This window comes from Triticum dicoccoides, chromosome 6A (assembly GCF_002162155.2).
Source record: "Triticum dicoccoides isolate Atlit2015 ecotype Zavitan chromosome 6A, WEW_v2.0, whole genome shotgun sequence".
In the NCBI taxonomy this organism is placed as follows: Eukaryota; Viridiplantae; Streptophyta; class Magnoliopsida; order Poales; family Poaceae; genus Triticum; species Triticum dicoccoides.
In genome coordinates this window covers 612,654,605-612,667,248 of record NC_041390.1, presented here as the reverse complement: position 1 = coordinate 612,667,248, position 12,644 = coordinate 612,654,605, and the positions used below count along the sequence as shown (strand labels likewise).

Sequence of the window (12,644 nt, the reverse complement as noted above, 5' to 3'; positions counted from 1 at the left end):
TCACCTCGTCCTTTGCCAATCTTCGCTTAATCCGTAGTCCCTGTTTCGAGTTGAAAATATTAGCAACAGAACCAGTATCAAATACCCAGGCACTACTGCGAGAATTAGTAATGTACACATCAATAACATGTATATCATATATACCTTTGTTCACCTTGCCATCCTTCTTATCCGCCAAATACTTGGGGCAGTTCCACTTCCAATGACCAGTTTGTTTGCAGTAGAAGCATTCAGTCTCAGGCTTTGGTCCAGACTTGGGTTTCTTCTCTTGAGCAGCAACTTGTTTTCCGTTCTTCTTGAAGTTCCCTTTCTTCTTCCCTTTACCTTTTTTCTTGAAACTGGTGGTCTTGTTAACCATCAACACTTGATGCTCCTTCTTGATTTCTACCTCCACAGCCTTTAGCATTGCGAAGAGCTCGGGAATTGTTTTATTCATCCCTTGCATGTTATAGTTCATCACGAAGCTCTTGTAGCTTGGTGGCAGTGATTGAAGAACTCTGTCAATGACACTATCAATAGGAAGATTAACTCCCAGTTGAGTCAAGTGGTTATGGTACCCAGACATTCTGATTATATGTTCACTGACAGAACTATTCTCCTCCATCTTGCAGCTGTAGAACTTATTGGAGACTTCATATCTCTCAATCCAGGCATTTTCTTGAAATATTAACTTCAACTCCTAGAACATCTCATATGCTCCATGACGTTCAAAACGTCGTTGAAGTCTCGGTTCTAAGCCATAAAGCATGGCACACTGAACTATCGAGTAGTCATCAGCTTTGCTCTGCCAGACGTTCATAACATCTGGTGTTGCTCCTACAGCAGGTTTGGTACTTAGTTGTGCTTCCAGGACGTAATTCTTCTGTGCAGCAATGAGGGTAATCCTCAAGTTACGTACCCAGTCCGTGTAATTGCTACCATCATCTTCCAACTTTGCTTTCTCAAGGAACACATTAAAATTCAACGGAACAACAGCACGGGCCATCTATGTAGTACAACATAGACATGCAAAATACTACCAGGTACTAAGTTCATGATAAATTAAGGTTCAGTTAATCAAATTATTAAAGAACTCCCACTTAGATAGACATCCCTCTAATCATCTAAGTGATCCCGTCAACCATATCAACTAAACCATGTCCGATCATCACGTGAGATGGAGTAGTTTTCAATGGTGAACATCAATATGTTGATCATATCTTCTATATGATTCACGCTCGACCTTTCGGTCTCCAGTGTTCCGAGGCCATATCTGCATATGCTAGGCTCGCCAAGTTTAACCCGAGTATTCTGCATGTGCAAAACTGGCTTGCACCCGTTGTACGTGAACGTAGAGCTTATCACACTCGATCCTCACGTGGTGTCTCGGCACGACGAACTTTCGCAACGGTGCATACTCAGGGAGAACACTTGTACCTTGAAATTTAGTGAGAGATCATCTTATAATGCTACCGTCGATCTAAGCAAAATAAGATGCATAAAAGATAAACATCACATGCAATCAATATAAGTGATATGATATGGCCATCATCATCTTGTGCTTGTGATCTCCATCTCCGAAGCACCGTCATGATCACCATTGTCACCGGTGCGACACCTTAATCTCCATCGTAGCATCGTTGTCGTCTCGCCAACTATTGCTTCCATGACTATCGCTACCTCTTAGTGATAAAGTAAAGCAATTACAGGGCGATTGCATTGCATACAATAAAGCGACAACCATATGGCTCCTGCCAGTTGCTGATAACTCGGTTATAAAACAAGATCATCTCATACAACAAAATATAGCATCATGTCTTGACCATATCACATCACAACATGCCCTGCAAAAACAAGTTAGACGTCCTCTACTTTGTTGTTGCAAGTTTTACGTGGCTGCTATGGGCTGAGCAAGAACCGTTCTTACCTACACATCAAAACCACAACGATAATTTGTCAAGTTAGTGTTGTTTTAACCTTCTCAAGGACCGGGCATATCCACACTCAGTTCAACTAAAGTTGGAGAAACTGACACCCACCAGTCACCTGTGTGCAAAGCACGTCGGTAGAACCAGTATCGCGTAAGCGTACGCGTAATGTCGGTCCGGGCCGCTTCATCCAACAATACCGCCGAACCAAAGTATGACATGTTGGTAAGCAGTATGACTTGTATCGCCCATAACTCACTTGTGTTCTACTCGTGCATCTAACATCTAAGCATAAACCAGGCTCGGATGCCACGGTTGGGGAATGTAGTAATTTCAAAAAAATCCTATGCACACGCAAGATCATGGTGATGCATAGCAACGAGAGGGAAGAGTATCGTCCACGTACCCTCTTAGATCGTAAGCGAAAGCGTTATGAGAACGCGGTTGATGTAGTCGAACATCTTCATGATCCGACTGATCCAAGTATCGAACGCACGGCACCTCCGAGTTTAGCACACGTTCAGCTCGATGACATCTCACAAACTCCGATCCAGCAGAGCTTCACGAGAGAGTTTCGTCAACACGACAACGTGTTAATGGTGATGATGTTGCTACCGACGCAGGGCTTCGCCTAAGCACCGCTACGACATGATCGAGGTGGATTTTGGTGGAGGGGCGCACCGCACACGGCTAAGGGATCAATGATCAACTTGTGTATAGAGGTGCCCCCTGCCCATGTGTATAAAGGAGCAAGGGGGGAAGGCCGGCCGGCCCTCTATGGCGCGCGAGGAGGGAGTCCTCCTCCTAGTAGGAGTAGGACTCCCCTCTTTCCTACTCTTTCCTAAGGAAGGGGGAGAGGGAGAAGGAAAGGGGGCGCTGCCCCCCTCTCCTAGCCCAATTCCGACCAGAGGGGGAGGGGCGCGCGGCCTGCCCTAGGCCAGCCCTCTCTCTCTCCACTAAGGTCCACAAGGCCCATTATTTCTCCCGGGGGGTTCCGGTAACCCTCCGGCACTCCGGTTTTCTCCTAAATCACCCGGAACACTTCCGGTGTCCGAATATAGTCGTCCAATATATCGATCTTTACGTATCGACCATTTCGAGACTCCTCGTCATGTCTGTGATCATATCTGGGACTCCGAACTACCTTCGGTACATCAAAACACAAAAACTCATAATACCAATCGTCACCAAACTTTAAGCGTGCGGACCCTACGGGTTCGAGAACTATGTAGACATGACCGAGACACATCTCCGGTTAATAACCAATAGCGGAACCTGGATGTTCATATTGGCTCCCACATATTCTACGAAGATCTTTATCGGTCAAACCGCATAACAGCATACGTTGTTCCCTTTGTCATCGGTATGTTACTTGCCCGAGATTCGATCGTCGGTATCTCCATACCTAGTTCAATCTTGTTACCAACAAGTCTCTTTACTCGTTCTGTAATGCATCATGCCACAACTAACTCATTAGTTACAATGCTTGCAAAGCTTATAGTGATGTGCATTACCGAGTAGGCCCAGAGTTACCTCTCCGACAATCAAAGTGACAAATCCTAATCTTGATCTATGTCAACTCAACAAGTACCATGGGAGACACCTGTAGAGAACCTTTATAATCACCCAGTTACATTGTGGCGTTTGGTAGCACACAAAGTGTTCCTCCGGTAATCGGGAGTTTCATAATCTGATAGTCATAGGAACATGTATAAGTCATGAAGAAAGCAATAGCAGTAAACTAAAACAATCAAGTGCTAAGCTGATGAAATAGGTCAAGTCAATCACATCATCATTCTTCTAATGATGTGATCTCGTTTATCAAATGACAACTCATGTCTATGGTTAGGAGACATAACCATCTTTGATCAACGAGCTAGTCAAGTAGAGGCATACTAGTGACAATCTGTTTGTCTATGTATTCACACATGTATCATGTTTCCGGTTAATACAATTCTAGCATGAATAATAAACATTTATCATGATACGAGGAAATAATTAATAACTTTATTATTGCCTCTAGGGCATATTTCCTTCAGTTCCGTCAAAAATTAGTATATTCCTATGAAGACTTGCTCAACAGTCTATACCTTCAGCAGATCTTCTGCATCACCGTAATATGGCAAACTTGCAGTAGTTGTAAGCTCTGCAGAATGGAGGACTCATGGCGCCACTCGCTTCTGGACTGCACGACATCACGTTGTGTATGGGCGCTTACTGATGGAGGAATAGTTCACGCCATGCATCAGTCCACGCAGTGGCGGAGCAAGAAATTAAAGATTGGGGGCGCCAAATGACACAAACTTTGGATTACAGGGGCCAAACTACACTAATGCATATATTATTCTCTAAATTCTGCACTGTTCATTGCTATATTAGTACCAAATCAGTGATTTTAGGGGGCCAGGCCCCTGCTGGTCCCCAGTCTCCGCCACCGGGTCCAGGGAACTGGACGCAAAACGTTGGATTTTACTATGTTGGACTCACTACCACACAACATGTTCATACAGTTGCTGGTTACTTTCTAGGCGATATGGCGCGCACAACGCAAGGCAATTCATGAAGCTGTGTTCCAGAGTCCGAGAGGTACACATGAATTCATAGAGAGATTCATTAGTGAGATAAATGCTATTAAACCTGCACAGACCATTATACGCCATGTAAGCATGCAAGTCATGGCTGGCCCAACCCGGGTCGCTCCTCCAGTGGGATCAACCATAGTAAAGGTAGACAGAGTTGTTGGCAATTCATCTAATCATGGATATGTTAGTGCTATTTACAGAGATGCCCATGGGAATTATCTTGGATCCCCGGCACTGGTTTTTGCTGGGGTAACCGACCCTGACTATGCTTGAAGCTTTAGCATGCCGAGAGGCCATGGCCAATCATCTGACCTGTTACAAACAAGCATCATTGTTGCATCACATTGTAATGGTGTCGTGTCAAACATAAAAGGACGGGACTAGCGGGAAACATGGTCATATCATCCAGGAGATAAATATTATAGCATCAGAGTTCCAAGAATGCTCTTTCGTTTTCCAAGGAAGAACTCGAATCTGGAGGCACATAGCCTCGCTAAACATACACTTAATTTATCTGCAGGCCGTCATTTATGGCTTCTGTGACCTCCTATCAATTTTATTCCTCTAAACATTATTGAGCAATAAAGAGCAAGCACTACTGGAATCTAGTTATACGCTGAGTGCCACGGACACTCGGCAAAGGGCCTATAACCGTCGGCAAAGTCTTTGCCGAGTGCTACACTCGGCAAAAGCCACCCGGCGTACACCTCTCCGACAAACAGGAATTTGCCGTGAGCCAGGGCACGTGCACTTGGCAAAGACTTTGTCGAGAGACAAACAATACAACTAGGCAAAATAAAGTAACTTTCACGTCGGCTGGTTCCGTCAGCTGTTTGTCGAGAGTGGCTCTCGGCAAAGATGCCATAGCCAACAGCTGGCGCATGCCACTTTGCCGAGAGTGGCTCTCGGCAAAGCCACCACAGCCAACTGCCAGCGTGCCACTTTGCCGAGAGCCGCTCTCGGCAAAGATCTGTTGCCAGACAACTTTTTACTGCTTTCCCCCTGATTCCTGCTGCAAAAATGTATATACAATACACAAACAAGCATTTCAAGTCTTAATGCCTAACAACAAACTCACATAACCATTACATAAAATAGTTCACACAAACTTCTTTTGAGATCACAAGCTGGTAGCCCTTTAGTACAAATGCCTACTTACTAAACAATAAAGTGGTCAATGCATTTCTACATGTGACCACAAGATAAAAGCAACACCACAATTATCACAAACTGAAGAAGAATTATCAAGTTCTTCCGTCCACTAAACCCGATAAGCTGTTTCTGGATAGCACATCCAGTCAACCCATCCACTGAATCCACTAATTCAGATTTTCTCTTCTACTTAAGCACATACTGATTGTAATGATACTCTGCCTTCTCTCTGCTATTGAACGAGTTGTGGGAGCTTCCTTCATAGTAAATCACTTGTTCATTGCATTCAGCCCATGAATCATAGACACATGGACATCTACCTCTATATACCGCATTCCACTTCATCTACAAAGATAGAGAAAAAAATGTAGTGCAAGGTTAAAAATAGCACATCATACATAATCCACATAAGCGTTCATCACTTATACTACAATCGAAAGCATCGCAAGTGGCAATCTAAGAAGTCCATATCAGCACCTACATGACTACATCACTAAATCAACGCCAAAGTATCTAGGTGGACTACTCAGAGGTGTAGTCCGTGAAACCGGTGATCGTGTAGTCAGAGCATGTCGGGGCATCCCCCACGGTGGAGGACCAAGCATCATCGGGAATGTACGTCGGTGGACTCAATGGCGTCGACTCGTCACACTCCTTACATGGTAGGGCCTTCTTCTCCTTGGCTAGGGGATTCTTCTTGGCCAGATCCTCAAAATAGTTTATTAGAATCAACTGCGGGTTCTTCTCAATGAGAGCCGCCAAGCGGTCCTCGGCGAGCTTCTCCTTGACCGTGGAGTCAACCCTAATGGAAGATGTGTCGTCGGAGGAAGCCATAGCCACGAAATTGATCGGTGCTAACACCTTTCATCAAACAATGAAAAATAGCATAAGAATCAAGCATCAAAGATTACTTCTAAGCAAATTAATCATGATGGACACTATCTCACGGATATTTCGACTTTAGGTGATGGTCGAGCTAGGCGAATCCATCGTGCGTGAAAAATGTATATCACAGGATGAACTCGCCCAGGTTGACCGCCATCGGCAAAAGACGATTTTTCCTCCAATAACAACTCTCATCTCTCTCACGTATATAAGGTGGAATTCTCTCTGCTGGTGGTATATATGGTGGACACTATCTCAAGGATATTTCGACTTTCGGTGATGGTAGAGCTGGGCGAGTCCATCATGCATGTCAAATGTATATCACAAGAAGAACTCGCCCAGATCGACCTTCATCGTCAAAAGTCGATTTTCTTCCTCCAATAACAACTCTCATCTCTCTCACGCATGTATGGTGAAACTCCCTCTGCTGGTGGTATATATGGCGGACACTATCTCACAAATATTTCGACTTTCGGTGATGGTCAAGCTGGGCGAATCCATCGTGCATGACAAATGTATATCACAAGAAGAATTCGCCCAGATTGACCACCATCATCAAAAGTCGATTTTCTTCCTCCATATAGCATCCATACGAACAACAAGAACTATTATATGCATCAACAATTAATTATCTATACAAAAAATTAACAATTATCTACATTCATCCGTACTTCTTTGCATCCATCTATGCATTCATGCATACATATATACATGCATATATTGATACATAACAAGAACTACCAAAAAATTACTACAAAAAAGTTCATGCATCAATCCATGCATTAATACATACATATATACATTCATACATCCATGCATCCATCAATCCTTGCATCCATATAAAATCCATGCATCCATATAAAAAACCCATGCATCCATACATACACTCATGCATAAATACAAGATCAGGGAGGGGGGATGAAGCTCACCGAGAGGGGGAGGTGGTGCCGGCGGGGTTGGGGAGGGGGCGCCGATGGGGAGGGCGTCGGTGGGGTCGAGGGCGCCGGTGCGGAGGGCGCCGGCTGGGGCGGGGGGGGGGCACCGGTGAGAAAGAGAGAGAAGTGAGAGAGAGAGAAGAGACCGCGAGGGGGGTTAAGTGTTCGCCAACCTTTACCAAGCGTCTCTAAGTGCGGCTCTCGATGAAGGTATGAGACCTAGATCTAGGTTTTACACCTTTTCCGAGAGGAACGCTCGGCAAAGGATAAAGCACACTCGGAAATGGCGAACATGCCGAGAGAGGCACTCGAAAATGACACTCCTCCCTCATCCAATCAAGGCGTAGGCATGCCACAAGGACATCACACAAATGATTCCCAATGCCGCTACCCGGCATGATTTCATGTGCCGCCTTGCTGATGTGCAATTCCAGACGATGAAACCCTAGCAGAGCAATAAATTTCTCAAATATTGGGCGCGTCCCGAAAAATGCGAGGCCGTGGCACGTACCATGCGGTTGTCCCCTCTTAGAGCACAAGAAGTTTCGAGGCCAATGGAGCAACAGGACCAGCACTTCCTGCACAAACTGGACAGGTTCCCTCTTGATACCCAGATACTAGCTCGGAGACGCTGCGGTTTACAAGCGGCCTCAGGGGAGGCTTACTCGAAACGTGTCCAAACTTTTACCACACCCTACAGAGGCCCTGTGATGACACCGTGCCAGATCCCGAGCAATCCTACCATCGTACAATTTTCAGAGGATTTCAATGGTTGCATCAGAAATGACACTGAGGTACTTTTGGAAACCCGGTGGTAGGGCATGCCCCTCCCTCATCTGTGCAAGGTGTAGGCAATGCCACAAGGACATCACAAATGATTCCCCATGCCGTTACCCGGCATGATTTCATGTGCCGCCTTGCTGATCTGCAATTCTCGACGATGTAACCCTAGCAGAGCAATAAATTTCTCGAATATTACGTGCATCCCCAAAAAATGCGAGGCCGTGGCACGTGCCATGCGGTTGCCCACTCTTAGAGCACGAGAAGTTTCGAGGCCAACGGAGCAACATGACTAACACTTCCTGCACAAACCGGACACATTCCCTCTGGAAACCCAGATACTAGCTCGGAGACACTGCGGTTTACAAGCGGCCTCAGGGGAGGCTTACTCGAAACGCATCCAAACTTTTATCAAACCCTACAGAGGCCCCGTGATGACACCGTGCCAGATCCCGAGCAATCCTACCATCGTACGATTTTCCGAGGATTTCAACGGTTGCATCAGGAATGACACCGAGGTACTTTTGGTAACCCGGTGGCAGGGCATGCTCCTCCCTTGTCTGTGCAAGGCGTAGGCATGCCACAAGGACATCACAAATGATTCCCCGTGCCGCTACCCGACATGATTTCATGTGCCTCCTTGATGATCTGCAATTCCTGACGATGAAACCCTAGCAGAGCAATAAATTTCTCAAATATTACGCGCGTCCCCAAAAATGCGAGGCCGTGGCACGTGCCATGCGGTTGCCCCCTCTTAGAGCACGAGAAGTTTCGAGGCCAACGGAGCAACAGGACCAGCACTTCCTGCACAAACTGGACATGTTCCCTCTCGGTAGGCTGTGGTTTACACGCGGCCTCAGGGGAAGCTTACTCGAAATGTGTCCAAACTTTTACCACACCCTACAGAGGTCCTGTGATGACACCGTGCCTGATCCCGAGCAATCCTACCATCGACATCACAAATAGTCCATCTCCTTAACACGGGTGTAATGAATACCGAAGCTTACTGCATCTGGACTATCCCACTATTTATATTTAAACAGGTCTTGTTGCTTGTCTATAGGCGAGGTGAGACTAAACTTTGATGGTGGCCTTATCTTTACCGAGAGCCACTCTCGGCAACTTCTCGGTTACCAAGAGCCACTCTCGGGTAGCCGAGTATAGCTCCGAAAAAATACACCAGTCATCCACACTCTCCACTTGAAGAATCTATACACATGAATACATATGATAAATCATACTCATCCTGCATATCCTCCAAATAAAGTGCAAGGAAGACCCACACTTATAACAATCTAATAGATGAAGGTATTTAAGCAGGTGCAGGACTTACTCGGGGGGCGAGGTGGGACTAAACTTTGATGGTGGCCTCATCTTTACCAAGAGCCACTCTCGGCAACTGCTCGTTTACCGAGAGCAGTCTGGTGCTAACTGACGGAGCCGTCTGGTGCGAATGGACATGCCATGTGGCTCCTCTTTGCCGTGCGCAGCTCTCGGCGTCTGCGCCGTTTGCCGTTCGGTGCTTGTTCGCCGTGAGCCAGTGACGGCAAAGAAAGCAGTTGCCGTGAGGCCAGGTTCGCCGAGTGCGGCTCTCGGCATTGTTTAGTTTGCCAAGTGCCCACGTTTCGGCTGTTGGTGAAGACGCCCACACCCGGCGTATACGAAAATTCCAATACTGAAGCGTGTGTTAGCCTAAAAAAAGTTGGAGGGGAGTAGAGTGGGAGTAAAGGTGGGGGTAAATAGTGGCTAGGGCAATTATCAGTCCAATTTTTGTGCAAGCCCTTTCTCTTTGTCTGTCTTTTTCTTCTTCAGTTTTTTGCATGCGTGCAATTTCTAATAAACCGCCGGTTGCGTGGTTTGAACCTGCCCCAAACTCATGTCTTTGTTACATTCAAAAACAGAAAGAAACCCGTCTTCTTGTGTAACTAGCTAAGGATGTTTTAGCATGGCAAGCCAGGCCAGGGTTGGCCTACCTTGGTGCTTTCCAACTAATAACTGACCTAAAAGGAGCAGCAGACGCCATGGCTGCTCGGCGAGATAATGTTTCCTACTCCTGCGTCGTACAATCTCAAAGCACCGGTCCCATTTAGAATGCTGCCGTGACGGGATCAGATGTACCGACCGGAACGGGACAACAGGTAATGGCGCGGCAAGACGCCGGCGAGCGCTTCGGACAAGGCAGAGAGCGTCTCCTCCCTCGTCCGCGAGCACGCACGTAATAACGGGCAGGATACGTGCAGTGTTGATGATAGAGACGGCCGAGCAGCTGAATTGCATCGGATTGGTTTGAATAAATCGCTCGTCGCAGCCTGCTTCGTCCGCTGTATTTGAATATGGCTAGTGGCTCAGTGCTCGGTTTAGCCAAGAAATTTTGTATCCAGGAAGAGACAAAAGTCTCAAGTGACTCCTATCTGATGCAAGTGTTAGATTACTGGCTAAGACAGCTTGCCATCAATCAGACAGCTATGTACATTTCTGTACGTAGTACCTACCTCTTTTGTTTTGTCAGCTGCTCCGAAAAAGGACAGACAACTTGGTTACCAGAAGGTCTGGCGGTGCAAACCATTATCATGTTCAACTAACTCGATAAGCCACCCGTCGCCATGTGCAATCGTGCGTTGTTCCTGGAGCTAGCTCCGCCCTCGACGACGAGAGTCCCACGAAACTCGGGTCTGTTGTCTCCACCGACTGGATGGATCATGGATCTGATTCAAAGACGCATGTAGCAGGTAGCCTGCATAAACAACTATATCCCACTTTGATTGGCTCCAAATTAATTAACGGAATCGGATGCTTGCCTCCCTCCCCATCCGAACCCGCCGCAGCCTACCCTGTTTGACCTTGAGATGGCGATGCTATCTGTAGTACCATACACAAATCACCCTGCCTATAAGTACCACAGCCTATCTTTGCTCAATCCACACCCAGGAAGCACTCCACAGCTATAGCAAGCAAGCATTGACCAATCTATCATGGCGAGGCTTCAGCTTTACGCCATAGCGGCCTGCGCCGTCCTCCTCGCCCTCGCCGCCGCCTCCCTCGCCGGCGACCCCGACATGCTCCAGGACGTCTGCGTCGCCGACCTGAAATCCTGTGAGTCATCTTGCTGAGCTATATATCCGTTCATCTTAATTCGTCAGCTTCGTTTTGTGCTGGCTCTTGCTTACACCGTGCATTCGTCAAAACGAATCGTGGCAGCGATCAAGCTGAACGGGTTCCCGTGCAAGGCGGACATCACGGCGGACGACTTCTTCTTCCCTGGTCTCAAGAAGGCCGGAAACACCAACAACCCTGCGGGTTCGAACGTCACAGCGGCAAACGTGCAATCCTTCCCAGGGGTGAACACGCTTGGCGTGTCCATGGCGCGCATCGACTACGCGCCGGGAGGCCAGAACCCGCCGCACACCCACCCGCGCGCCACGGAGATCATCTTCGTCCTTGAGGGAGTCCTCGAGGTGGGCTTCATCACCACCGCCAACAAGCTCTTCACTAAGACCATCACCGCAGGAGACGTGTTCGTCTTCCCGCGTGGGCTCGTGCACTTCCAGCAAAACAGGGGACATGGCCCCGCCTCCGTCATCGCGGGCTTCAACAGCCAGCTCCAGGGCACCCAAGCCATCGCCACCACGCTCTTCGCTGCCGCGCCGCCAGTGCCTAGCGACGTGCTGGCCAAGGCCTTCCGGGTCGGTACCGAAGACATCGACGCCGTCAAGGCCAAGTTTAAGTAGTGTGGGTGCCTCCGCAGTTGGCAAATCTCCATTCTTTTCGGAAGAATAACCGTGTGTTCATTGCTGACTAAATGATACCCAAGCGAGCTGTAACGTGCAGTTGATTTTTTGATGTGTATGTTCCATTTGATTGTCTTGAAAATAATACAAAATTGTTTCTGTTTCATATAGTGTATGTTCATTTTAGTGACATGTCCTCTATTTCTTCATGTGTATATTACATTTGATCCATTCCTTGACCGGAAATACGCAGGGGCACGCAGATGCGGGAGGACGCACCTGCCTAGTGGCGCCAGTCACCCTATTGCCTCGGGATCCGCAAAGTCGCTGGTCCCGCATGAGGGCATAATTACTTTTAAGTTTCTGTTTTTGAAATTTACATTTTTGTTGGTCGCATGTTCTGAAACTTAAGATTTGTCGGTCGCTCGTACCAAGTTTCAATAGTTAAAACATTTTTGTCGGTCCTGGGATCTGAAATTCACGATTTTGTTGGTCGCCCATATCAAGTTTCAGAAGTTGAAACTTAATGAAAATTTTAAAACTCATTCGAACATATTTAAAATGGATCTCATTTGAAAGCCCTCATCACCAAAAACACGAACCTGCAAATGAAATTTAATTTTGGACTTTTGATTCAAAATATATGAATGATTGAAAATCGTATGCCAAAAGATT

The 12,644-nt window shown here is 46.9% G+C and overlaps 1 protein-coding gene across 1 annotated transcript; it reads left to right on the top strand.

Annotated features, from left to right (window-relative positions):
• The first annotated feature begins 11,155 nt into the window (after positions 1–11,155).
• Positions 11,156–12,135, top strand: LOC119318464 (germin-like protein 1-1). Its single transcript, XM_037593024.1, has 2 exons — positions 11,156–11,334; positions 11,440–12,135. The coding sequence occupies exons 1-2, from the start codon at positions 11,214–11,216 to the stop codon at positions 11,967–11,969; spliced, it is 651 nt and encodes a 216-aa protein (XP_037448921.1). The 5' UTR covers positions 11,156–11,213; the 3' UTR covers positions 11,970–12,135.
• Positions 12,136–12,644: the final 509 nt, after the last annotated feature.